A 24,389-nucleotide genomic window follows, 5' to 3' on the forward strand; every position below is an offset into this window, starting at 1 on the left:
GCAGAGAGCGCACATTTGACTCAAGGTAATGGCTACTATATTAAAAAAACGTGAAAACAAAAGGGAAATGGTGGTTGTAGCAAATAATGCCTCTGTAAGGAAAACAAGGGGTTGTCGGCACCCCTGTGCCTGTTCTTCTGGTGGTGCGTCCTGAACACGTGAGGCTCCCGCGCGGGAGTGGACTGCCCGCGCAGCCTCTTTCTCGCCTTGGTCCTCCGAGCGGGCTCCGCTGTGGACCTCGGCTGGTGACTCGCGTAAAATCCTGCTGGGACTCCACGAGGCTCTTCCTGGGTGGGCTGGGAAAGGGGTTCGGAGGCACGCCCTGCCACTGTCTGAAAAGTCTTTTCGGCGCTGCGAGCCCCGTTTCTATACCCCGCTCTCCACATAGAAGTAACACGCTTGAGGGAACTAGCGGTTCGGGCCTCACTTCCTACCAAAGGTGTCTGCGCCCTTGCTCCCGCCCAGGGCTTATCAATAAGCTATAAAAATTAAGGTGAGCTTGTAAATCCTCCTTTGTTGCCTCTTTTCACCCCAGGTCCCTTTTCCTTAGCTTCCACGTCTAACGTCTCCCGAGGGTCGTGTCTCAGAAACCTTTCCCTGAGCCCAGATAGGGCCGTTCACATCGGCATCTTTTTGCGGCTTTGGCTCTCCCGTAATCGTTGGTCTGACCGTGAGGCATGGGCTGAGTTTCTTGGTGAAGTGAAAGTTGAGGATTTGGGAGGTTTTTTTTAAGGAGGGCTGTTATTAGGTGCATCCACTATCTCGTTTAATAGAACTCCCTTCCAGCGAGGAGGCAGTAGTTTTAACCCGATTTCGTGAATGAGGAAACAGACTTGGAGAGGCCTCACTAATCTTTGTATGGGGGAGGCAGGCCGGGAAATTATTAATGTTGGCAGTTTTGGTGACCAGTATAAGTCGTTTTTTTTTTTTTTAATTTATTTTTGGCTGCGTTTGGCCTTAGTTGCTGCCTGTGGACTTTCTCTAGTTGCAGCGAGTGGGGGCCACTCTTCGTTTCGGTGCGCGGGCTTCTCATCGCGGTGGCTTCTCTTCTTGCGGAGCACGGCCTCTAGGCACGCGGGCTCAGCAGTTATGGCGCAGGGGCTTAGTTGCTGTGCGGCATGTGGGATCTTCCCGGATCAGGGCTCAAACCCATGTCCCCTGCATTGGCAGGCGGCTTCCTAACCACTGCGCCGCCAGGGAAGTCCTGACCAGTATAAGTCTTAAGAACCATTTTTTTTTTTCATCTGCCTGTCTTGTACCCTAGTACCACTGCCTCCTCTCCTTCCATACTGACAGTTTGAGGGAGAATGTTGGATAGAACAGAAGCTTGGGGGCTAAACAAGCCAATGAATCCCTCAAAAATGTCCTACTAGCTTTAAGACTATGGGAAATTTACAGTTTCCTCATCTGTCAACAGGAATGGCATTTAGTTTATTTATATGAAAGTGCCTACCATTGTTTTCTGACACTAAAAATAGGTGTGCAGTAAATGGGCATCTGTATTTTCCTCTTCCGATCTCAGAAGGGCCTTTCCTGACTAATCTCTAAAACTGCCAGACTTTATTTTTCTTTATAGCACTTATCCAGTGCTATAAATAAAAATATCCAGTGGTGTTCTGGAACAACTCGAATGGGCGAGCCGTTCTCTTCCCAGCTCTGCATTTAGTGATGTAGGTTGGTTACCTGAAGACCATGGTAGAAGTTTTAAAAAAAATTTAATTGAAGTGTAGTTGATTTACAATGTTGTGTTAGTTTCTGGTGTACAGCAAAGTGATTCAGTCATATATATATGTATATTCTTTTTCATGTTCTTTTCCATTATTGTTTACTACAATGGTGGAAGTATTTATATCACTGAAATTGTCAGAGGTTACAAATCAGGGTTTGATTTTGTTTTTCTGAGAACTGGTTGGTAAATATTTACCGGTACACCACTGTATATTTCTTTTTGTTTATCTGTTTATTGTTTTCTCTCTAGAATCTAAGTGTCATGAGGGCATGAGTTTCATGTGTCTTATTTATTGCTGTCACCTTAACACCTAGAACAGTGGCTCACATAGTATGCACTCAATAAATATTTAGTAATTGAGTGAGCTGAGAGTCTGTGAAGAGTGGTGATTTCACACCTTAATTTTCTTTAGGGGAGGCATGGCATAACTCCCAGAGGACTCTTAGCTTTGTGACACCAACCTCCTTTGACTGCTTTTCAATTTCCTTCTGCTTCTCCATCGCTTGTCCCCAAAGGTAGTGGTGAGGATGAGAATTTGGATCTGTCCAGAGAAGACATTACCACCACCCTCTTCCAGGCAACAAGCTGGGTGCCTCATCCCCACCCCTGGCATCCTCTATCAGTGGGAGAAAGTGGAGGAGCTATGCTTGTCAGAGACATGCCCTCAACTTATCCCAGCCCCAGACAACTCAAAAGGCCAAAATGGAGATGACCCCTAATACCATTTTTCCAAAAAAGTGTTTCTTTTACCTCTTCATAAAGTTCCCAGCAATTACTATTTTATGGGCTAGTTTTAAAAGGTTTCAGAGATTTCTGGGAAGTTTTAATTGACAGGTTTTTATTTTATTTTCATGGTAATATTTTAAGGAATATTTAATTTGTCTGAAGTCATAGAGTAATTTAAAGACTTTATGAAAATAGCGTATATATCAAAATTTATCAAACTGTGCAATTTAAACATGTAGTTGATTGTCAGTCATATTTCAATAAAGCTGTTTTTTAAGTCTTTATAGAAATATTTAATATTCATAAAATTTTTTCAGTATCAGTAACCAAATTTCAGTTTCGTGCTAGAATGTTACCATTTTCAGGAATTTTTTTACCAATTTCTAAATTTGCATATCACTTTAGTATGTTATTTCTAGCAAAATGTATTTGTGATGTGGTTGCTTCTGTTGCTTTACCTGATTTTTAGCATGTTCACTGTTCTTTGTTTGTTTTTTTGGTCCTTTACAACTTCATTTTCCTGGTTAATGCATGTCAAATCTGAGGCTAGTTCATAAGCTCTATCATAGTAACCCCTTTAAGCTGCCCTCATTTCTCTTTTGTGGCTTTGAATGGTTTTGCTCATTTATGTTAACTCTTTCTGTAAAGTGCTACCAAATCAACATCCTAATCACTCCTTGTTAGAAATCAAAATTTCTGCACTTGGCAGGATTTTTTCAGCTGCTTATTTTTTTTTTTCAGGTACTGTTGAATGTCATTTTCTATTTTGTCATATGCTTACATTTTTATTCTTTTTCCAGTTCCTCAATGGCATATCAGCCTTAAATTTCATTTCTTCAATTAAAATTTTAACCTTCAAAATCTTTAAGGCTGTTAATATAATCCCATGTAATAAAAATAGATATATCATGTAAAAATAGTTTTTTAAAAGTTCTGGTAATTTTATAAAATGGTCACTTAGTGAATGGAATTTTAGCAAATAAGCTTGCTCCAGCTGTCCCATTTCTTTATGTGAATGGTGCTTTCCTAGAGAAGTGGAGAAGGCATTCCTTCAGATGGATAATTGCTTTGGCCCAGGTGGTTCATGATTGTGGGACTGGCTTATAGAGGCAGCAGGTTTGAACCTGACAAAAGCCGGAGAAACCCCAGCTGGAGAGCTATCCTCTTCTGAAGGTGCGTCTCTCATTTGACTGCTTTTTTTACTTGGTTTCTTGGCTCCCCAAATCTGCTGCCTCCCTGATCCCTCAAGACTCTCTTTCTCCCTTACCTGCTCTTTATTCGTGGGGCTGGCAATGCCTAACTCAGGGCAACTTGTTTATAGAGGCTAAATGGTTAGTCAGGATCAGTATAGTCTTAACCAGAATCAGGAGAGCGTATAGATTAAGGGTTGAATATCAGGAGTTAGTACTAAGTGAATCAACCTTGGCAGCCCATCAGAGTCAAGGTGAGGATAAGATCTGAGCTAGGGAGTAAACAAAGAAAAATCCAGGAATCCAGGTGGAAGGTCACAAGTCAATATGTTCAAGAGAGTGAGAGTGTAAAGCTCAAGGAAGATTTGGGAGTCAAAGTTAACTACTATGATTAAGCTGGTTTTAACCTTCTGCCCTGATGGGTTAACTCCTGATTGGGACCAACTTGGAACAGAGTTCTAGGGTGAGGAAGCAGAGGTAACATTTATCAGAGTTATTTCCTGAGCAGGCACTTTTTTGTGCACTGTCCTGGAGTTCACACTGCAGGGGTGCGTGGTTGGAGAGCCCCAAACAAAAGCCACAGCACAATTATGATGAGTACTCTTACACAGATTTAGACTGAGTGCTATGGAAAACAGAAAAGAGAACAACAAATTGACAATGGCAGTTGGAGGGTGGGGATAGGAAATCACGGAAAATTCCAGAGGCAGTGACATTTGAGTTGGCCTTGAAGAATAAACAGACTCTTGCATAGCAGAGAACTGGGGAAGAACACTTACTCATTTAATAAATATGTATTGAGTACTTAACTTTGTGCCAGGTATAGTTCCAGGCAGTGGGGACACAGCAGCGAACAAAGTCCCAGCCTTCAAGGAGCTGACATTCTAGTGACATCATAGGCAGAAGAACCACAGCATGAAAGGTATGTTCAGGGAAGGGCAAGTTCAGTGTGGCTTGATGGTAGAATACATGGGATGTTGGTGGAAAATAAAGCTAGAGAGGTAGGAGGAGGACAGAGAATAAAGAGCCAATTATGCCATGTTTAGATATAGACTCTTCTGGAAGCTTTTAACATTTTAGAAACCCTTTAGGAACCCTTTCTGCGAAAGGAATCATGCAAGGTCACTCAACATAAAAAGCAAAAAAAAGTAGAGCTCCTTGTCTGAAGCAGGGATATGGAAGGTGGGGTGCGGGGAGGTCAAGCAAGGGAGGAACTCCTAGCTCTGCCCTCTCACCTCATTCTCAGCTCTCCACAAGAGCTCTGAGAAACCCAAAGGACCACAGTGGGTTTAAAGCCCACTAGTGAAGGTGATGGAGGGCACACGAATATGAGAAAATGGAGAGATGTGATCAGATTTGCTATCTTGAGATAAAATTGGGAGGGGGAATGGGGTAGAATGGCCTATTAGCAGAGAAACCATGGCAGAGGGAGGTTATGGAAGAGGTGCTGAGGTCCTGACCTAAGATGGGTAGGATGGATCCAAGAGAGATTTAGGAGGTAAAACCAATAGAACTTGGTGACTAAGACTGAGCAGGAGTAAGAGAGGGAAGAGTAAAAGATGATTTCAAGAATGAAGGTCCTTAAGGCTTCCTCTATTCTCTTTGCTTTTGGTTGCAGGCGCCCTGGGCATCTGTTTGGGTCACTCCACCTTCTTTGGCTCTCAGCTGCCTACAAGACCAGTTTGAACGTCTCAGCAAGGCAGCGTTGGCCCTTTGCCATGTTTTCATGCCCTTAATCAAGATAGATACAGGGGAGGAGACTGAGAGGGAGGGCAGTGAGATACTGATTTTGGACAGATGGGTTTAAATGACCTAGGGAGCATCTAGCAGGGAGTTGGAGATATGGATCTGAAGGTCAGGAGAGAGGTGGGAGTTGGAGTTAGAGATTTAGGGTCATCAGAAAATAGACAATAATTGAAAGGATGGGAGTAGATGAGTATGTCTGGGTAGGTCATGTATACAGAAAAGAGCTAAAGATAGAATGTCAGAGGACAAGCACATTTAGGGACCAGAAGAAGAGTGAGGATAAGTCAGAGATCCCAGGGGAGACCCTTATCTTTCCTCTGTTTTTCCATTCTACCAGCAGCTCTGGGGCCAAATTCCAGAGCTAGGAGGTCACCTCTGGGAGGGTCTGAGACGTGACCAGGAAGAGGACTCTGAGACCACAGTGCCACACGTAGGTCTCTGAATGCATCGTAACCCTCTTCCTTGCATGGAGGGAGAACAAATGGCAGAATCAAGCCCCAGACCTTGGCTCCAGAGAGTCCAGGAGTGTCACCTGGGCTCTAGGCCTAAAGCCCACTTCTTGAATCCTGGTATCTGCTCCCACTATTGGAAGTCTGTGCTTCAGGAGTTTTACCTGCTAGACTGTGTTGACTGTGAAAATATGTGTGTTGAGAACCATGACCTCAATTGGGCACACAGAAGAGGAGCTTTCTGACTTACACTTGATAATCCAGCAAAATTGATTCTGATTCTCTTCACCCTGTACTGCTTCATGCCCTTGAGTCTTACACTGTTTTCTTTACCTAACTCATTCATAACCTCTTTTGCATAACCTCCTTCAAGAAGTCTTTACTAATCCCTTTCCCCCACTAAAGGCCTCCTCTGTTTTCCCAGGGTACCTTGTGAATACCTTTATCTTAGCAGTTGTCGCATGGAGAAATGATCTATTTATGCATTTATCTTCTTTGCTAGAACATGTCAGGGACTGGCACATGGAAGGTGTTCAATAAAGGCTTCTCAAATGGCAACTACAGCATCTGCTGCTTTACTATCCAGCCCTTCTGCTGCTCTGACTGGGCAGTGCCCCAGGCCTGCCTCCCCACCACATCCACATGGGAGATGGATGCGTCAGCTGCCTGGACGCTCCAGCGGGGACAGACCCCTCTTACAGCCCCAGAATGCTGCCATCGTGATAAATTTTTCCCACCATGACCTGACTACCACATTGTTTCTCCTGTAATTCCAACCTCCTGAGGGCCACCACACTGAGGAGTGATCCTTTGCCTGCTTGCTCTAGGGCCATCTTGCTCCAAGGGCCTTTCTCTTGTGAACTCTTATGGGGCTATTTTGCCCACCAGACAGCTGAGCAAGGAACCATAGAGCCCATGCTGGGGATTATCCCTTTGGCTCTGGTTGTATTAAATACTTTACTATTAAACACTTTATTACATTAAATACTTCAGTTCCATTCAGTCTCTGGGCATCTGTAGATACAACAGGGTCCAGAGGTTATTGGAAAGTCCTTCTTTTGAGACCATAGAAGGTCTCAGAATGAAATTCTGAAAAGTGGTCACTGAGCAGAATAAGTATCAAGGGAAGAAGTGAGGAAGAGAAAAAGGCATTCCAAGTTGAAAGAACAAAGGCATGGGAATGCTGCCTCCATGACTGCAAGTCATGTAATTGGCTGTACCATTAGGTCCTACGAGGGTGGCAGTGGAAATGGCCTCCCCTCCCCACATCTCTATCTTTTCTTCAGTGTTAACCTAGTGCTCTCTTTTCACAAGGTTCTGAATTGTCTCAAAGTGAGATACCAGATCCATTCATCTACTGGGTGACCACCAATCGTATCTCCTTCAAATCAAAGTGCTCCAGGAAACATTTTCCGATTAATCGGGCCCTACCAATCAACCTCCCTCTGAGTCCCTGTGGCACTTGCTTTTCAGTTTGAACACTGTTTCTGTGCAAGTAATAACAGACCAGAGGTAATAGAGAAATAACAGTTACGAACAAGAAGTCATATATAGTGGGTAAGTGCCTGGATTGTGGATTCTCAAGCCAGATCAGAACCAGGTTTGAATCCCAGCACCATCACAGTAAGAGCAGGCAAGGAACTGAATCTCTCTGCCTTGATTTCTAAAATAGAGGTAAAAGTAGTAGGATTAAATGAGATAATATGTGTAGTAAATGCTTAATAAATGTTAGCTCTTCTCTGTCTGCTGTCTAGGAAATCTTTAACCTCTACCATGTCTTAGGTATCTGCTTTCCCCCTAACACCTTGAGGATATTATTTCATTGCAATTAGCTCATTGCTGACATTGTTTATCATTTTATCTCACTATACTTAAAGATCATTCACTTGTTTACACATGTAAGGAGGGTTGTGTCAGAATTACCTGGGAGGTCTTTTTTTAAATACAACACTGGGAGCCAATGGTTTGTGTGTGTGTGTGTGTGTGTGTGTGTGTGTGTGTGTGTGTGTGTATGTGTACGTAGGGGGGTGGCTTGGCAGGGATATTTTGGAATAGCTCCCCAGGAGATTCACACTTACTACTTCCTCTGGAATTACTGTTGCCCTAGCAGCTTGAAAGTCCTGAAATGGACATTAACTGCATTGTCAAGAATTCTTTACCCACTTTGCAGTGGTGGGGAGGGGCCTTGATTCAATGACTAGAACAATTCCAGTGGTCTGTTTTCAGACTGGCAGGTAACCCACTTTTAGGGAGAAAGAGGAGAGGGATCTCTGAGAAGACCAAGAGGCAGGAAAGCAGCAGCAGCAGCAGCAATAGCAGGGTTTATCACTGGAGGATAAAGATACCAGGAAGTACAGATGAACAGAACTAACTAAAAAGGGTTGCACTGTAAACAGGATCTGGGGTGCTATGGTGCAACACTTGGTTGGGGATGAAAACATAAAGCAGAGAATTTGTATAATGAAGAAGTCGATCTTGGATAGTCAAAAGTGTAGTCTGAGTAACAAGAGCATTGCTTGGGAGCTCGTTAGGAATGCAGAATCTTGATCCCTACCACAGAACCCAGGCCTACTGGATCATAATCTGCATTTTAAACAAAAGCCCCAGGTGTTTCTTATGCTCCTTAAGAGTTGAAGAAGCACTAGTCTGTATCATGGGGAGAAAAATCACAGAACATCTGGCACAGCTGAAGCACTTTATTCTGAGTACCTCTGACACAGGGCTGATTTCTGAAAAGGTACTGAATTTTTGAAAAGTGCTATAAATCCTGGAGAAGGATCTTATTTAACTCAGGGAGGCTTCTCATAATGCAAAATTCCTTTGCCTAGAAACATTTCCTGTGGAGTAATGTACTAGGCTTCCTTAAAGTGAGGCAGAGGCACATTCAAAATATGCGATAAGAACTCGGCGCTTGGCCAATTCAGCCCTTCACACAGCTGGATCAGGTCTGGGGCAGCCAAGTCCCTTGGCAGCTCTGAGCCACCAGGATGGGCTTTTTTTTTTTTTTTTTTTTTGGCTGTGTTGGGTCTTCGTTGCTGTGCGCAGGCTTTCTCTAATTGCAGCGAGCAGGGGCTATTCTTTGTTGCGGTGCACGGGCTTCTCATTGCGGTGGCTTCTCTTGTTGCGGAGCACGGGCTCTAGGTGCATAGGCTTCAGTAGTTGTGGCACACGGGCTCAGCAGTTGTGGCGCGAGGGCTCTAGAGCACAGGAGTTGTGGCACACGGGCTTAGTTGCTCCGCGGCATGTGGGATCTTCCCGGACCAGGGCTCGAACCCGCGTCCCCTGCCTTGGCGGTCAGATTCTTAACCACTGCGCCCCCAGGGAAGTTCCCAGGATGGGCTTTTAAAGAAAGTCAAGTTGGCAGCTGTTCTGCTGGAGACAGCAGCTGTAAGTTGTCTTTAATGCTGAAAACGTAGAAAGGATGTCTGATAGAAGTATTTTCAGGGAGCGTGGCCGTGTACCCCGGTGACTCGGCTGCACGAGGGAGAAAGCATCAACTTCTCTTTCACTGTAGAAGCCCTTCTGACCTTTGACCTCTGACCCCGCCCCGCTTTTCCGTGCGCAGCTTCCGCCCCCGCCCCTCCGATGGAGGGCCGGCACAAGGGGTGTGGGCGGGGCTCCGGGAGGGCCGGCGGTTAGGGGTGGTGCCTGTTGGGGGCGGGTCTCGCGAGGGGCGGGATTTGAGGAGGCATCCTCGCACTGGGCGGCTGGGTATAGGCGGGGCTTAGTGCTGGGCTGGATTAGGCGGGGCAGGGAGTTAGTTGCCGCCTCTGCGTAACTGGACACTGGCGGCCAAACCTCCGGAGGCCGGGGGAGGCAAGCGGGCCCGTAGCACATCCCGGATCCGGAATTTCCCGGGCAGGACCGGAATCAGGATCGGCCCTGCCCCAAACTGGGTTTGTGAGGAACTCGCGAACTTGGATTAGGAAATCCCGGAATCCGGATCAACAAACCCTAGAACCCGGAATTTAGAGCGGAAAGTCCCGGAGCACGGAGCGCGGAGCGAACTCAGCGCGAAGCCCGGAGTCCGGATCGAGACACCGCCGGACGGGACGGAGCGATGTCGGGCCGTGGCGCGGGCGGGTTCCCGCTGCCCCCGCTGAGCCCTGGCGGCGGCGCCGTTGCCGCGGCCCTGGGAGCTCCGCCTCCGCCAGCAGGACCCGGCATGCTGCCCGGACCGGCGCTCAGGGGGCCCGGGCCGGCTGGAGGCGTGGGGGGCCCCGGGGCCGCCGCCTTCCGCCCCATGGGCCCCGCGGGCCCTGCGGCGCAGTTCCAGGTGAGGAGGGCGGATGGGCGGGCGGCGCCGCGAGCACGCCCGGGGCAGGGGGCGAAGGGGGCCTCGAGTGAGGGCCCTGGGGCAGCCTCCTGTACAGACGGCATAGGGGCTCTGCATGCGGATTTCACGGGGCACGGTGGGGGGCAAGGCCAGGGACCCTCGGGCTCGGCTAGGTGGTGGTGGAGGAGTTGGGGGAGAAGGTAAGAGCGACTCTGGGGTGTAGGGTTTGAAGCAGTTGGGAGGGTCGGGGTTCTTCCTTAGAACAGGGATTCTGAGCAACTGAGAGATGGAGGCGTTGTTGGACCTAGTGAGTTGTAGGCGGGTGGGATGAGAAGTCTAGTGTAGATTATCGGGTAAGGGGTCCTGGGAAGTGATGAGAAAGTTTTGGAAAAGGACCCTCACTGAGAAAGCAGGTTACCCTGCATTGGTCTTGGTCCTACTCCAAGTCTGCTCTGTTTTTTTTTCTACTTGGGAACTGGCAGAGTTCTAGCGTGTCTGAGATGGCTCCCAGCTGCTAAGGAGGAGGAAGAAGGGCCTGGCTTCCCACGGCCACCGGAGGCAGAAGATAAGGGATTCCAGCCTGTGCAGGGGTAGTCTACTCCTGGGTCAGGCCCAGGGGCCTTCACACAGGGATGACTCTGGGTTAGACCAGAGAGGGTGGTGGACAAGCCTGAGGAAGGAGGAAAGCTCAGCCCATTCTGGACAGACTTTCTTTATGGCTTTCTGCCTGGTGTCATAGTGTCCAGGAGTTGATCAGTCTGGAGGAGCAGAGAGGCTCCACTGAGCACCGCTGGTCTGCGGCTGGAGGAGCCTGCAGAGAGTTGCTTCAAAGGGTTCTGTCTTTTTTGGCTTTGCAGAGGGGCTTCTCGGGTTGCAGCTTCAAAAGCCATTGAGAGGCAGAGACTCGGTCCTTGGGGTCAGTGTGTGAGGAACTCAGCCTGACACTGGGGGGGTGGGGCTTATCAGTCCCCAAGTTCATTGTTTCTGGTCGCCCCCAGAATGCTTGGGAATTGCGCCCATCCTTTTTCCCGCCACCCTCTCCACTTTTTTTTTTTTTTTGGCTGCGTTGCGTCTTCATTGCTGCTTGCAGGCTTTCTCTAGTTGTGGCGAGCGGGGTCTACTCTTCGTTGCAGTGCGCGGGCTTCTCACTGCATTGGCTTCTCTTGTTGCGGAGCGTGGGCTCTAGTGCAGGCTTCAGTAGTTGTGGCACGCGGGCTCAGTAGTTGTGGCACGCGGGCTCAGTAGTTGTGGCGCACGGGCTTAGTTGCTCCGCGGCATGTGGGATCCTCCCGGACCAGGGCTCGAACCCGTGTCCCTTGCATTGGCAGGCGGATTCCCAACCACTGCGCCACCAGGGAAGTCCCCCCCCCCCATTTTTAATTAGTCTTTAGGTTCTAACAATGCCATATCCCAATCCGTGTGCCCCAGCATTTGACACTGGCTTCTTGCTAATCTCTCAAGGCAGCTTGGAGATTCTCATGTCTCCTCTACCTCACGTGCCCAGGTAGAGGTCCCCCAAATGGATCCTCATAGAGTAGGGGACACATATCCCCCCAGGAGCCCTGGGCCCTCACTTTGTAAAGAGATGCTTCATTTGGGGGCAGTGATTTTTCCCTCTTACCCCTCATTCTCCCTCCTCCCTGTGAAGAAAACCAAGGTCTGAGTATTGACAGGGACAGATCTGGTCCCAAAGACTCCAGCTGGGATTCATCTTTCCCATCTTGCTCTCCCCCTTGGGGATTCATGGGCCCAGGGTGTCACTGAGGGATCCCTGCATCTGTCATTCTGGCTCTTGGGTGAGTTAGCTGAGGAGCCTCCCTGTGGGCCATTGGCCTGGGAAGGATCTAAGGACCCGATAGGAGCCTCTCTAGTTTCCTCAGCTTGCAGCCCATGGGAAATGTGGCCTGGGGAAAGCCCCTGAGAGGATGGATTCCACAGTGATTTGTAGGGAGTGGCCTTGGGCCGGTGGCAAGGCTGAGCTGGCTGTCTGGGTAGCCCCAGGCTTCTAGGAGTGGGGACCTTGGGGAAGGCACTGAGCCTCTGCTTGCCATCCAGCTTCTCAGGGTCTCCTCCTCCTCTTCCCGGGGATGGGGTTGCGGGGGCCGGCAGTAGAGGTGGATGCCGGGGTCGGGGGCAGTTCACTTTGGCTGAGTTTGAGGAGGATCCTGCCTGGCCTCTTTCCAAGTCCAGTTATGTGACTTCCGGAGAAGGGATTTTAGATCTGAGGAGCGGGGGTGCTTCTCTATTAGGGTGCATGAGGTGAGCTGGAGGAGCAAGGCTCTCAGGCCCAAGGGGGGCAAATAGGGGAGCCTATTGATAGAAGGGAAGCGATGACCCACCTTCTTACAGTGTCACAGTCTACTAAGGAGCTTAAAGAAAACAAAAAATGGAAAAAAAAAAACCCCAAAAAACACAGATTGCTGGGTTCACGCCAGAGAGTTCAAGATATTTTCTTTGTATGCAGGGGTATGTGCTCTTCTCCTCGGTCCTTAGGCCCAGCCGCCAGGAGCGCCAGGGCCCCAGGCGCTGAGCCGGGCGAGCGTGCTCTCTGGAGGCGGCAGCATCAGGCCTGGCCTTCCGCCCCTGCTGTCCCCGGTGGCGGAGCCAGAGTCCAGCTGAGGACGTGGGCTGCTGCCGGGCTGAGGGAGAGCAGGTTACTGCCCGCTCCCGAGGCTCGGGGCACCGAGCCAGGCCTCCCTGGCTAGCCCTGCTGCAGGAAGGGGGTCAGGGAGCCCAAGAGTTCGGGGCTCTGTTCTTTTCTTTAACTCTTGGGCTGTTTTTTTAGAAGAGGAGGAGTTACTGGTGCTTCAGAGCCCAGGTGTGGAGCTTGGCCAGGCCGAGCTGGGACTTCATGAACTGCACGCAGGCTTTCCCTGGGCCCCTTCCCCCTCGGGAGAAGCCTGGGGCCCTGGGCGAGCTGGGGGCCCTCGCCCGGGAAGAGTCTGGAGCAGCGTCTGGGAGGGGCCTCTTCCAGGCCCTGCCTGTGCCGCCTGCTCCGGGGACTTCCTGTTCCGGGAGCACCTGCCTCAGCGGGGTGCGTGTTGCCGAGGAGGTTCTGCGGGCGCCCTAGTGAAGAGGCCCCGGCTCCCACTCTGCAGGTCCCCCGCCTCAGTTGTTCCTCCCCTTCGGCTCGGGCGCTGGTGGGAAAAACTCGAATCTAGGGTGCGTGGGGCTGGGCTCTCAGCTGTGGCCACCCTGAGTTGTTTCTATCATCTCTAGCTGTGGCTCATTAAGGCAGAGAAGCAGGCTGTCTGCCTCTCAACAGCTCAGATGCCCCTCCTCCTGATGAGGAGAGACTTGTGGCAGGACTCCAGAGGTCCCAGACAGAGCCCCCCACGTTGAACTCCATCCTCCCAAACGCTTCCAACCCGCCCCACTCCTTTGCCCTTCCCCCCAACTCTGGGTCACGTTTCTGTCCATCTCTGCCTCTGGTCAAGAATCTGACCCTGCTTGGTGAGAACATGGGTTGAGTGCTGGTTGAAGAGGTGGAGCAGGAGTCTCCTGATGCTGGCGGGGTTTGGGGGGGGCGGGGGTCCTTTGATTTGGTGCGGAGTCCCCACCCAGCCTGGCTTGGTTGGCTGGTCCTGGCGGTTGCATAATCTGGGCCCTGGGGCCAGCCCTGTGAAGCTGCCAGGGACAGTGTGTACGAGGCAGAGCTGCCAAACAGGCCTTGCAGGCAGCAGCCTCGGGGAAGGGGCGGGGGTTACTCCCCGAGGGGCTCCACAGAGATGCTGGGCAGCCTGACCTCGGTGGGAAATCCTTCCGCAGGCTTCTAAAGAAGCCGCCTCTCATTCAGATTCCTCTGCTGATCCTAAGACTTCGATCCTTGCATCCCAGGATAATCTTACCTCCCTTCTCCAGCTTGGCATTGCCAAGCCAGTCCTAGCCACCAGGTGGTGCGTGGACCACGCGCAGAGGCCAGGTGCCAGTTGCTCTCTCTCCCGCAGGAGCCACAGCTTCCCCTTCGGGGTCTTCTGCCATAGGAGTTGGGGGCTGGGCAGTGGGGAGGTGAGAGAAGGGTCCAGTTGTGGTTGTGAGTAGGGGCCATATGGCGACCAGATGGTCTCTGTACTCCGCCTGAGGCCCCCCCGCCACCAGTCGGGACAGGCTCCACGCCATCCTGTTGCAGCTTGCTCACCTGGGGTTCCACTGCCTGATGGGCTTGCCAGCCTGTTGGACTGCCTTTCTCCTCTTAGTCACACCACCAGGCTGGCGACAGGGGATGGGTGTTGCGGCTGTGACCCGTCAGCCTGCTCCTATCACACTACACCCAGCTCCTGGCTACGATACTGCCCCTAGGCTTCTCCCTCAAGCTGGGGGAAGGAGAGGATGGGAGTGCTTGGTGGGACCGTCTGAGAGCCTCAGGAGTGCCTTGAAGCTGGCTGGTCCCAGGGAGCAGGGGCACAGTGTGCTAGGGCCGGAAGGTGGTTGGAGTGGCGATGGGCCCTGAAAAACTCCCCCAGGCCCTTCTTCTCTCTGCAGGCAGGATTCTCCTCCCACCCCTGGGCTCTGCAGGCCTCATTCGCTGGCACGGCTGCCAGGGCGGTTGAAGGGGGCGGGGCAGGTGTGGTTTACACTTCTGCTCTCAGGCGCCTGCTCCCCTTTGTTCTTGGCACTCCTGCCCGGGCTCCGCGGGCTCTGCCGTGTGCTGCTCAGGGCTGGACCTGGCTGAGCAGAGGGATGGAGGGAATGGGTTACGGGCCCCAAAGGGCCCCACCGCTGACCTGTGCATCTCCGTTGGCTCACTTCCCCCAGAGGCCTGGCATGTCACCAGGGAGCCGGATGCCCATGGCTGGCTTGCAGGTGGGACCCCCTGCCGGCTCCCCATTTGGCTCAGCTGCTCCACTTCGACCTGGCATGCCACCCACCATGATGGACCCATTCCGAAAACGCCTGCTTGTGCCCCAGGCCCAGCCCCCGATGCCTGCCCAGCGCCGGGGGTAAGACTGTCCTGTTTCTCCCACCCCATCTAGTGCAGCTCTAGTGGTAACAGATGGTTTCCTTCTGTCCTAAGAGCTTCGATGATTGAGGAAGACTCCCAGGTCTCCTGGGGGAAGGTCCTGGGGACTGGAGAGGTAGATGGTGGGTGGGGGAGGTACGTTGGACCATTGACCTCTTAAGTGGGTTTCTGTCCTCCCAGGTTAAAGAGGAGGAAGATGGCAGATAAAGTTCTACCTCAGCGAGTGAGTATGTTGGGAGGGGGCCTAGGAGGCTCACCCAAGGGCTGGTTGGCTGGGGGTGGGGTCAGTCTCCCCTAACCCTGGGGTGAGGGAGGAATGGAGGAAGGAGCCAGAGCTGCAGCTGAAACAAGCTGATGAACCCCTTCTCCCTTCCTCCAGATTCGGGAGCTTGTCCCAGAGTCTCAGGCGTACATGGATCTCTTGGCTTTTGAGCGGAAGCTGGACCAGACCATTGCTCGAAAGCGGATGGAGATCCAGGAGGCCATCAAAAAGCCTCTGACGGTGTGTGCAGTCCCGGCTACTTCTGGGCCTTGCCAGGCTTCTCTGCCTCTCCCTGGCCTTGTTTTCCAGGGGCCACGCGAGGGTCTGTGATGGGCTAGAGCAGGAGTTTTCACATTGTAGGACACAGCCCATTGAGCATGAACTCAATTTAGTGTGGTGGGGCCAGCACGTTCTTAATGAAATAGAACATAGTAGAAATTATACTAATTCTTCACAGTAGTAAAGGACTTAACGACATTTTTATTTCATGTATTTATGTGTGCAGATCCTGGATCATGATTTAAAATGTAAATATTGTAGATCGTGGTCAGAAGTTTGAAAGGCAGAACTACAGGGTAGATGAGGATAGTTCCTGTCTTCTTCCCCATCCCTGGAGAAGCTTTATCTAGAACAGCCTCTTGAATGGTGAAGCCTTTCCAGGAGATGATATTCTGGGACCATCATGGGTGTTTGAGTTTCATTTAAAATATGAGCCAGAGGCTTCTGGTTTGCCTGATAGCACCCCCTCTGTACCTCTGTCACACCACTGATCCCCCTGTGTTGGAACTGTTGGTAGTGCATCTGTCTCCCCTATGAAATTGTGAGTCCTTTGAAGGCCAGGACTGAAATTTCCTCTCCTGATTCCCAGTGCCTAACCAGGGGCCTGGCTCACAGTCACTGCTCTGTATTGATGTTGAATGAGTTCAGACGGGAAGATTGGGTAGCAGTGTTTTCCAACACACTGGTCCCCCTCTAGCTAACCGGTCGTCTTTCTCTCTTTAGCAAAAACGAAAGCTGCGGATCTATATTTCTAATACGTTCAGTCCCAGCAAGGCAGAAGGTGATAGTGCAGGAACCGCAGGGACCCCTGGGGGAAACCCCGCAGGGGACAAGGTGGCTTCCTGGGAACTCCGAGTAGAGGGAAAACTGCTGGATGATGTGAGTTGGGGAAGGAGGTGTCTGGAAGGGAGGTGGCCTGTGCGGGCCAGACACTCGGGCGCTTCCGGGGACATCCTGCATGAGGGAGAGGGCACTGCTCACAGTTCACGCTTTGCACAGCTCTGAGCCAGCACCAGGTGGGAGATTTGTACGGTTATTACAACACTCTTCCTGCAGATGGCAGTAAAGTGTCCCGAGGAAGGGGTGCCCCTTTCTAATTGGCTGACAGTGGGGCTGCATAGAGCCCCTTCCCTGTCTCAAGTCCCTCACTTTTCCCGGCTTCCTTCAGGGCCCAAGAATCCTCAGTACCCTGAGCTTCAGGGCTGAAACAATATTCCTCTGTTTGGGGCTTAGTGTAGCTTAGGCTTGAGCACTCAGCAGCACCCCTATCTCACACCCCTTTGCATCCCCAGCCTAGTAAACAGAAGAGGAAGTTTTCTTCATTCTTTAAGAGCCTCGTCATTGAGCTGGACAAGGAACTGTACGGGCCTGACAACCACCTGGTGGAGGTGAGAGTGGGCCTGGGGTTCAGGAACACAGGGTGACGTGCCAGCTGGCCAGAGAAATGGCCTTAGTCCCCTTGCAGGGCCAGGGGTGTATGTTCATGCCCACCCCCTTGGTGATGAGCTCTGCTCCCCTCCCCCCTGCCAGTGGCACCGGATGCCCACCACCCAGGAGACAGATGGCTTCCAGGTGAAACGGCCCGGAGACCTCAACGTCAAGTGCACCCTCCTGCTCATGCTGGATCATCAGGTGACAAGTGCCCTGGGGCCATGTTTGGGGTCACAGGGACTCTCCTCTGGGGCATCGGGGCAGGTCCCTGTTGTAAAGCCTGTCCCTGTCCCTGTCCTATTCTGCTTTTTTTTTCACAAGAACCCCTCCTCTGACTCCCCTTTGTCCATCCCAGCCTCCCCAGTACAAGTTGGACCCCCGACTGGCGAGGCTGCTGGGGGTGCACACACAGACGAGGGCTGCCATCATGCAGGCCCTGTGGCTCTACATCAAACACAACCAGCTGCAGGACGGCCACGAGCGGGAGTACATCAACTGCAACCGGTACTTCCGCCAGGTTAGCTGGGACACCGTCCCCCCTCTAGTCTCGCAGCCCCCGTCTTGCCTGCGGCTCCAGAGCTCCACTGGGCTAGTTCTCAGCCACGTTCTTCACACCGCCCCTGGGATGGTCCACTTCCCTGTGTGCCCACAGAGGCATCACCAACCCTCTGGTGCTCTCTCTAGATCTTCAGTTGTGGCCGACTCCGTTTCTCTGAGATTCCCATGAAGCTAGCCGGACTGCTGCAGCATCCAGACCCCATTGTCATCAACCATGTCATTAGGTAAATGGGAAGAGGGGGAGGAAGGCTTCTCTAAGAGCAGTTTACCTCTGGCTTGAATTAAAGCCAGAGAGAAGCAGCAGGTTTGGTTTCCTGCTCCCCGAGCGTGTGCAGTTTGGCCCAGGTGGGTGGGGTGGAGCTGTGTGCTCACGCTTTCCCTCCCCTGTGCTGTGTGTAGCGTGGACCCTAACGACCAGAAGAAGACAGCCTGTTACGACATTGACGTGGAGGTGGATGACCCGCTCAAGGCCCAGATGAGCAATTTTCTGGCCTCCACCACCAATCAGCAGGAGATCGCCTCTCTTGATGTCAAGGTGGGCCCCTACCCTCACAACCTCCTCTGGGGCCCACAGTGAGGCCAGGCAGGCTCTCGGGCATTTCCATACATGTGGCACCTTGGGATGGGATCCGAGTCCTTTGGGATCAGGGCTGGAAACAGCCAGTCTGACACATGTACCCCTTTTCCCAGATCCATGAGACCATTGAGTCCATCAACCAGCTGAAGACCCAGAGGGATTTCATGCTCAGTTTTAGCACTGACCCCCAGGACTTCATCCAGGAATGGCTCCGTTCCCAGCGCCGGGACCTCAAGGTGTGCTCCTTTTTCCTGAGGTTGAGCCCATGTTAAGCTCTGGGTGGTTGTGCCCCCATCACTATTCTTCTGGTTCCGGGGGCTGATAGGTCAGGGGTAGGAATCATGTTCAGCTTTCCTCCTGGCTCTTTGCAGATCATCACTGATGTGATTGGGAATCCTGAGGAGGAGAGACGAGCTGCTTTCTACCACCAGCCCTGGGCCCAGGAAGCAGTGGGGAGGCACATCTTTGCCAAGGTGAGGCGGCTCCGCCCCGTCTGCCCGCCTGTGGTTGAGCTGGACTGCACACCAGAGGGGAGGGTGAGCTGCTCACAAGCGCAGGCGGGCACACAGGCCTGAGCCGCCCGTCTCTCCCTCCTCCAGGTGCAGCAGCGAAGGCAGGAACTGGAACAGGTGCTGGGAATCCGCCTGACCTAACTGCTCAGGGATCCCTTCCTTTCTTCCCAGCCCTGGAGCCACCCCCTCCTCAGCCTGGAAGGGGACCGCCCTCTGGGGCACAGACATGTAGGATAAGGAGGGGGTGAGGGGTGTCTCCTGTCACCCTCTGCTCCCCAGCTTTAGTTTCATAAGTGTAGTGATAGGATTCCTTGTTGCTTGGTCCCAAAGCCTTATTACTTACACGTTGGCTTTAATCGGATTCACAGCAGAGGCCTCCTCTGCCCCCTGCAGGCAGGCCCAAGTAGGACCTGGAGGCTGTGCTTTGACATGGTAACCGAGACCTTTCAGAACCAAAGGCCCCTGGCTTTGCTTGTTTACAGACCCCCTTGGGGCGAGTGTCAGCGCTGGCTCTGAGGAGCTGGGCGAGGAAGAGGGGCACAGCTCACACTCTTCCTAGCCTTTCCAAACCAAAGTTCTTTGCCATTCCTACCAGCCCAGCCTTGCTGCTGGTTTTTTTTCCTTTCTTGGGTATTTGCACTATTCGTGGAGCAGGTTTTTCTATGCGGGAGCCACTTTTTTTTGTACAGGGGTAAGCTGGGGTTTTTCAGGGAGCCCTACGTGGTGTCTCCTTCCTTATTTTCTTTTCTCAATCTATGCAAGCGGCTCTGGCCGCCATCATCTCCTGAGAGGCCAGAGGGCTGCCACCCCAGCTCTTGGGCCCGGGGGTAACGCCTCCTAGAGGGAGGGCACACTAGTTCTCTGGCGGGGCCTGAGGCAGGGGTGTGTGTGGGCAGGGGTAGGTGCAGGGGAGAGATGGCGGGGACTATTGTTGCCCTTTGGAGCTTGGTAAGGAGGGTGGGCCTAGGGCTTGGCAAGTGCCACTTCTGGCAGGTTTGGAAATTTCCAAATAAATCTTTGTTTATTGGTGGTACCCAGACCTGGTGACTGAACAGTGCGGCCACTCATTAACAGACTCAAGTCCTCAAGGTCTCGTCCTGCAGAGCTTTATTTGAGGGACCCACACAGAGGACATCCGCCTCACTTCCATAGCTTCTTGATGGACATGTTTTTCTCACTGTCCTTTTGCATGACCTGGAGAGAGAGAGAGCATTTAAGTTAGAGACTGGGTGAACACGTGCCCCATCCCCAACTGCTCCAGAGCCACCATCAGCAAAGGCGGAAAGATGGAGGCCTGTACCTTGGCTACTGCCATCTCAAAGTCCTCCTGGGTGACGTGGACTCGCCGCTCCCGCAGTGCGTACATGCCGGCTTCAGTGCACACGCCCTGAGCAGGGAAAGGAAGACAGGCGCTGAGGCTGTGCCCTGGAACCTGGAGCCTCCTGCCGCTGCCCCCATTTCCTTGGGCCCTCCAGTTACCTTCACTTCAGCCCCTGATGCTCCTGGCATGAGCTCAGCAATTTTTCTCAGGTTGATCCCCCGGGTCAGGTTCATTTTCCGAGAATGGATCTTCAAAATGTCCAGCCGGGCCTAGCGATGGGAGAGGAAAAGCCTGAGCCCACGGCCTGCCCTCACAGCCAGAGCCACTGCCAGCGCTGCCCATCACAAACCTCCTCATTGGGGGGTGGGAATTCAATTTTTCTGTCAATGCGCCCTGGGCGGAGCAGCGCTGAGTCCAGGATGTCAATCCTGTTAGTCGCCATGATGACCTGAGTAGACAGAGCAGGTGGCGTCAGCTAAGCCCTTCCTGAGGCTGCAGCCTCACCCGGGGCCTTCCCTTGGCCCCTCCCACAGCCGACCCCACTGCACCTTGATGTTCTTGGTGGCCTCGAAGCCATCCAGCTGGTTGAGCAGCTCCAGCATCGTGCGCTGGACTTCACTGTCCCCTCCGGAGCCTCCCTCCAGCCGTGAGGAGCCGATGGAGTCGATTTCGTCCATGAAGATGATAGATGGGGCGTGTTCTCGGGCCATGACAAACAGTTCCCTCACCATTCTTGCCCCTGCACAGAGGCCAAGCTGGCGTTAAGCTGATGGGCCCCCCAGCCCCCGCCGCCTTATAGTTTTCTTGTTTCTGGCCAAAGTTACCTTCCCCGATGAATTTCTGCACCAATTCAGAGCCAGAGACACGAATGAAAGTACAGTCTGTATGATGAGCCACAGCCCGGGCCAACAGTGTCTTCCCAGTGCCTGGGGGTCCGTACAGCAGCACTCCCTAGAGAACAACAGGACTCAGGGCAAAAAGCCGGCCTCCACGTTTCATTCAATGAACATTTATCAAGTGCGTGCACTGTGCTAGATCCCGTATTAGATGCTAGAGATAAAAAAATGAACGTCAAGGTCCCTTCTGGAGCTTATAACCAAACCACTTCGGTGGCCTGGCAGCACCTCTCCCCCAGGCCCTCTGCATGGGGAGGGCCAGCGTAAGCAGGCTCCGGTCTATCCAGCCTGGGGCACGAGATGCACAGTAGCAGCGCCGTCCTCCCACAGAAGCCCTGCTCACCTTGGGCTGCGCGATGCCCAGCGCTTCAAAGAGCTCAGGATGCTTAACGGGCAGCTCAATCACTTCTTTGATCTCCTTGATCTGCTTGTCCAGTCCACCAATCATCTCGTAAGTTGAATCTGGCACCTTCTCCACCATCATCAGTGACACCAATGGGTCTACCTTGTTGGGCAGGATCTTGTGCAGAGTGTAGCTGTCATTTCTGAGAGCCACCCGGCAATTGGGTGTCACCTGGGTGAGGAGAGAGAGGTTCAGGAAGTGGTGTGGTGAGAGCTGACCCCCCACCTCCCACCTCCCCAGCTGCACTCACATCATTGATGTCGATGTTCTTATCTACGTCTACGACAAACTTGCCCTCAGGATGTACCTAGAGAAACAACAGCTCATGACCTTCCCCGACAGCCACCAAATCACCAGCCTCGCCCAGGAAGACACATGGGTCTTACAGTAAGGCGACAACAGTGTCCTCGCTACACACAAAGCTACGGGAACGCAGTGGGCAACAGGCTGGTCCCTGGGGTCACGTCGCCTTTACCTTAACCAACACTTTCTTCTTATCCATGGCCCGGACTACTTCCCCCACGTAGGAGCCCTGTTCCTGCAGCAGCTGTAGCTCTTCCCGCAACAGGCGAACTAGATGCGAAACAGACACAATGGCCACCCAGATTCTGTGGTGTCCCCCACCCATGACTTGATTCAACATGCATGAACTAAGCACCGCTATAAAGTTTTGAAGGGAAGGCCTCAAAAAAAAAGTCAAAGTTCATGTCTTTAAGGAGATTACGATGGGGCTCAGGAGAGAGATGTGCATGTAAAGAGGGCATGGCCTTGGACTGGGAAAAGCAATAGGCACCAACGTGAAGACTCACTTCAAACTGCCCACACGCAGCCTTCCCATCTTTCCCCCTCACCTTTTGCATTAAGCTCATTCCTCTGTGCCTGCAGCCTCCGGAGATTTTGGCTCTTATCATTCACGATCAGCTGTGGAGGACAAGAAGCAAAGGGTGGAAAACGGTAGGCGGTTACGATCTTGGCCGAAACCCTCATAGGCTGATATGAGCTAAGCGAGGAAGGAGCACAAGGCACCTGCATTCTCCATTCAGATTCTCCAATATGATTCTAACGACCCTATCCTGTCCTCCAAGAGCCCCTCTGGAGTGTAGGACAACCACAGGAAAAAAAGTCTGCTTGTCTAATACTGGTCCAGGAATAACCGTAGTGGAGAGGAGTTAACAGCTGGCTCACATAGTTTCTTGCAGACTGGTAACGGTAGAGTGGGAAGACCTCTGAGTCAGAAGCCTAAGTTCTAGCCCCATTGCTGGCAATTAACAGTTGGGTAAAGCCAATGAAAGCTATGTAAAAGGTCTAGATCTGTTACCAAACTGCAAGCATCACCTATCCTGCCTCTTTTCAGGACTAACGTGAGGAACAAATGAAAGCACACGTAACGCATTTCAAAAATGACAAACCGGACTTCCTTGGTGGCGCAGTGGTTAAGAATCCGCCTGCCAAAGCAGGGGACACAGGTTCGAGCCCTGATCTGGTAGGATCCCACATGCCGCGGAGCAGCTAAGCCTGTGTGCCACAACTACTGAGCCTGCGCTCTAGGGCCTGCGAGCCACAACTACTGAAGCCCGCCTAGAGCCCGTGCTCCGCAACAAGAGAAGCCACCGCAATGAGAAGCCCGCGCACCATAACGAAGAGTAGCCCCACTCGCCACAACTAGAGAGAGCCCGCGTGCAGCAACGAAGACCCAACACAGCCAAAAATAAAAATAAATAAAAAATATATATATCACAGTCTCTTCTAAAAAAAAAAGTGACAAACCAAATATGATACCTACAAATGTACCTGGAGTTCAGAATTTTTCCTTGTGGCTCTCCTCCATCCAATTGACATTATTTTCCTTATTTCTATGGTCCCTGCTCCCTGTTTAGGCTAGAGCACTGGGTTGTCCAGTTCCTTTTCATTCAGTCCTATGGAATCAGCATTGTCCAGACTCCTCAATTCTGTCTTCCCTCACTCTGCCCCAACCCTCCCTCTGATAAATCTCATCTTCTGATCCTATGTCTTCTCTTTTATAAGAAACCCTCTCATTCAGGCTTCTTCTAAGAAGAATGACTTTTGGCTGGGGGTACCTCTTACGTTAAAATTTGACTTTTAAAGATGTTTAATGAACTGTGAATACTACCTTCAAAATGATGGGACTTGAGAGGAACAAGCGGCTGTTAACTTCATATACTTTATACCATTGGTTTGTTACTTCTTCCACTGCGCCCCCAGTGGAATTATATGGATTTGTGGAAATCCGTTCCATCAATCCCTCATCCCCCTTCTAGATCCCTCTGGACCTTTGGAGTCCCTTCTCACCTGGAGTTCTTCAATCTTGGACAGGTAATACTGGCGGAGTCCACTGCCTGCCTTCCCCTCTTCCAGCTCCATCTGAAGACACAGTGTAATTAGTAACCAACAGGTTAAACATCCAAGGGATAAAGCTACTTCCAGCTTGGATTTCGGAGATTTAAGATTTGGGTTCTAATCCCTCACTCCATCTCTTCGGAACCATTTCTCCGTGACTAAACTAAAACAGAATGAGAACGGTGCCTACCTCTTAAGACTTTCAGGAGGATCAAGAGACGACACACCCGGGAACGCTATACAAACCCGAGGTGTTATTACTACAGGAGGAGTCAGCAGGAAGGACGTGTCCCCCGACTCCCCCAACTCGCGGAAGGGTGGGTTCCCGCTCCCACCGCTTCTCTCACTTACTCGGCTTCCACCGGGTCTTCCACTCCCGGCCCTGCCTTGACCCGCCGGGGGCGGCGCTGACACAGCAGATCCGGTCCCAGGTAGGGCCCAGTCTAGACTGGCCCACCCACCCCCGACTCCCCCCACCCTCTTGCCCCGGCCGGCTGCCCACCTCGGATCACACCTGTTTCGCATCCAGCCCCAGTCCCCGCCCGACCACCGCCGCCATACCTGCTCTGGTCCGTCAAGCGCCATCTTCCCTCTTCCGCGGCCGGCATCAGAGCCGCCTTGGCGCGCAGGCGCAGAAGCAGGGGTTTGGGGCCCGAAAAACCAAGGCAGAGAACAGTTCCGGGTCAATGGGCGGGGTGTGAGGACAGACGGTAATA

General features: G+C 52.1%; 2 protein-coding genes across 6 annotated transcripts; one reads left to right on the forward strand and one right to left on the reverse strand.

Annotated features, from left to right (window-relative positions):
- Window positions 1–6: 6 nt before the first annotated feature.
- Window positions 7–23,317, forward strand: SMARCD2 (SWI/SNF related BAF chromatin remodeling complex subunit D2). 5 transcript variants are annotated; one of them, XM_082442082.1, is made up of 13 exons: window positions 7–25; window positions 14,872–15,056; window positions 15,257–15,299; window positions 15,456–15,578; window positions 16,341–16,496; window positions 16,910–17,005; window positions 17,148–17,249; window positions 17,404–17,565; window positions 17,733–17,830; window positions 18,006–18,141; window positions 18,297–18,419; window positions 18,555–18,656; window positions 18,783–19,734. In XM_082442082.1, the coding sequence occupies exons 2-13, from the start codon at window positions 14,881–14,883 to the stop codon at window positions 18,834–18,836; spliced, it is 1,371 nt and encodes a 456-aa protein (XP_082298208.1). In that variant the 5' UTR covers window positions 7–25; window positions 14,872–14,880; the 3' UTR covers window positions 18,837–19,734. The 5 variants fall into 5 exon arrangements, with proteins under 5 accessions (XP_082298208.1, XP_082298207.1, XP_082298205.1 ...); XM_082442081.1 differs by lacking the exon at window positions 7–25 and adding an exon at window positions 314–493; XM_082442079.1 differs by lacking the exons at window positions 7–25; window positions 18,783–19,734 and adding exons at window positions 9,578–10,116; window positions 22,670–23,317.
- PSMC5 (proteasome 26S subunit, ATPase 5) lies at window positions 19,786–24,371 on the reverse strand. The gene is made up of 12 exons (XM_082442122.1): window positions 24,235–24,371; window positions 23,626–23,697; window positions 22,167–22,236; window positions 21,791–21,888; window positions 21,566–21,622; window positions 21,256–21,486; window positions 20,841–20,967; window positions 20,565–20,755; window positions 20,366–20,464; window positions 20,175–20,285; window positions 19,996–20,082; window positions 19,786–19,889 (listed from the first exon to the last, which is right to left on the reverse strand). Exons 1-12 carry the CDS (start codon window positions 24,256–24,258, stop codon window positions 19,836–19,838), a joined length of 1,221 nt encoding a protein of 406 aa, XP_082298248.1. The 5' UTR covers window positions 24,259–24,371; the 3' UTR covers window positions 19,786–19,835.
- Window positions 24,372–24,389: the final 18 nt, after the last annotated feature.

The sequence above is a fragment of the Balaenoptera physalus genome (assembly GCF_965194825.1).
Source record: "Balaenoptera physalus genome assembly, chromosome: 20".
NCBI lineage: Eukaryota > Metazoa > Chordata > Mammalia > Artiodactyla > Balaenopteridae > Balaenoptera > Balaenoptera physalus.

Bases quoted from the DNA above. Each gene is read 5' to 3' on its own strand.
- SMARCD2 (XM_082442078.1), top strand. From the start codon at position 9,901: ATGTCGGGCCGTGGCGCGGGCGGGTTCCCGCTGCCCCCGCTGAGCCCT. The intron at 17,250-17,403 runs GTGACAAGTGCC...TGTCCATCCCAG, and splicing joins TGCTCATGCTGGATCATCAG to CCTCCCCAGTACAAGTTGGA. The intron at 17,566-17,732 runs GTTAGCTGGGAC...TGCTCTCTCTAG, and splicing joins GCAACCGGTACTTCCGCCAG to ATCTTCAGTTGTGGCCGACT.
- PSMC5 (XM_082442122.1), bottom strand. From the start codon at position 24,258: ATGGCGCTTGACGGACCAGAGCAG. The intron at 21,623-21,790 runs GTAAAGGCGACG...TTGTTTCTCTAG, and splicing joins AGAAGAAAGTGTTGGTTAAG to GTACATCCTGAGGGCAAGTT. The intron at 20,465-20,564 runs GTGCAGTGGGGT...CTGTCTACTCAG, and splicing joins AGGCCACCAAGAACATCAAG to GTCATCATGGCGACTAACAG.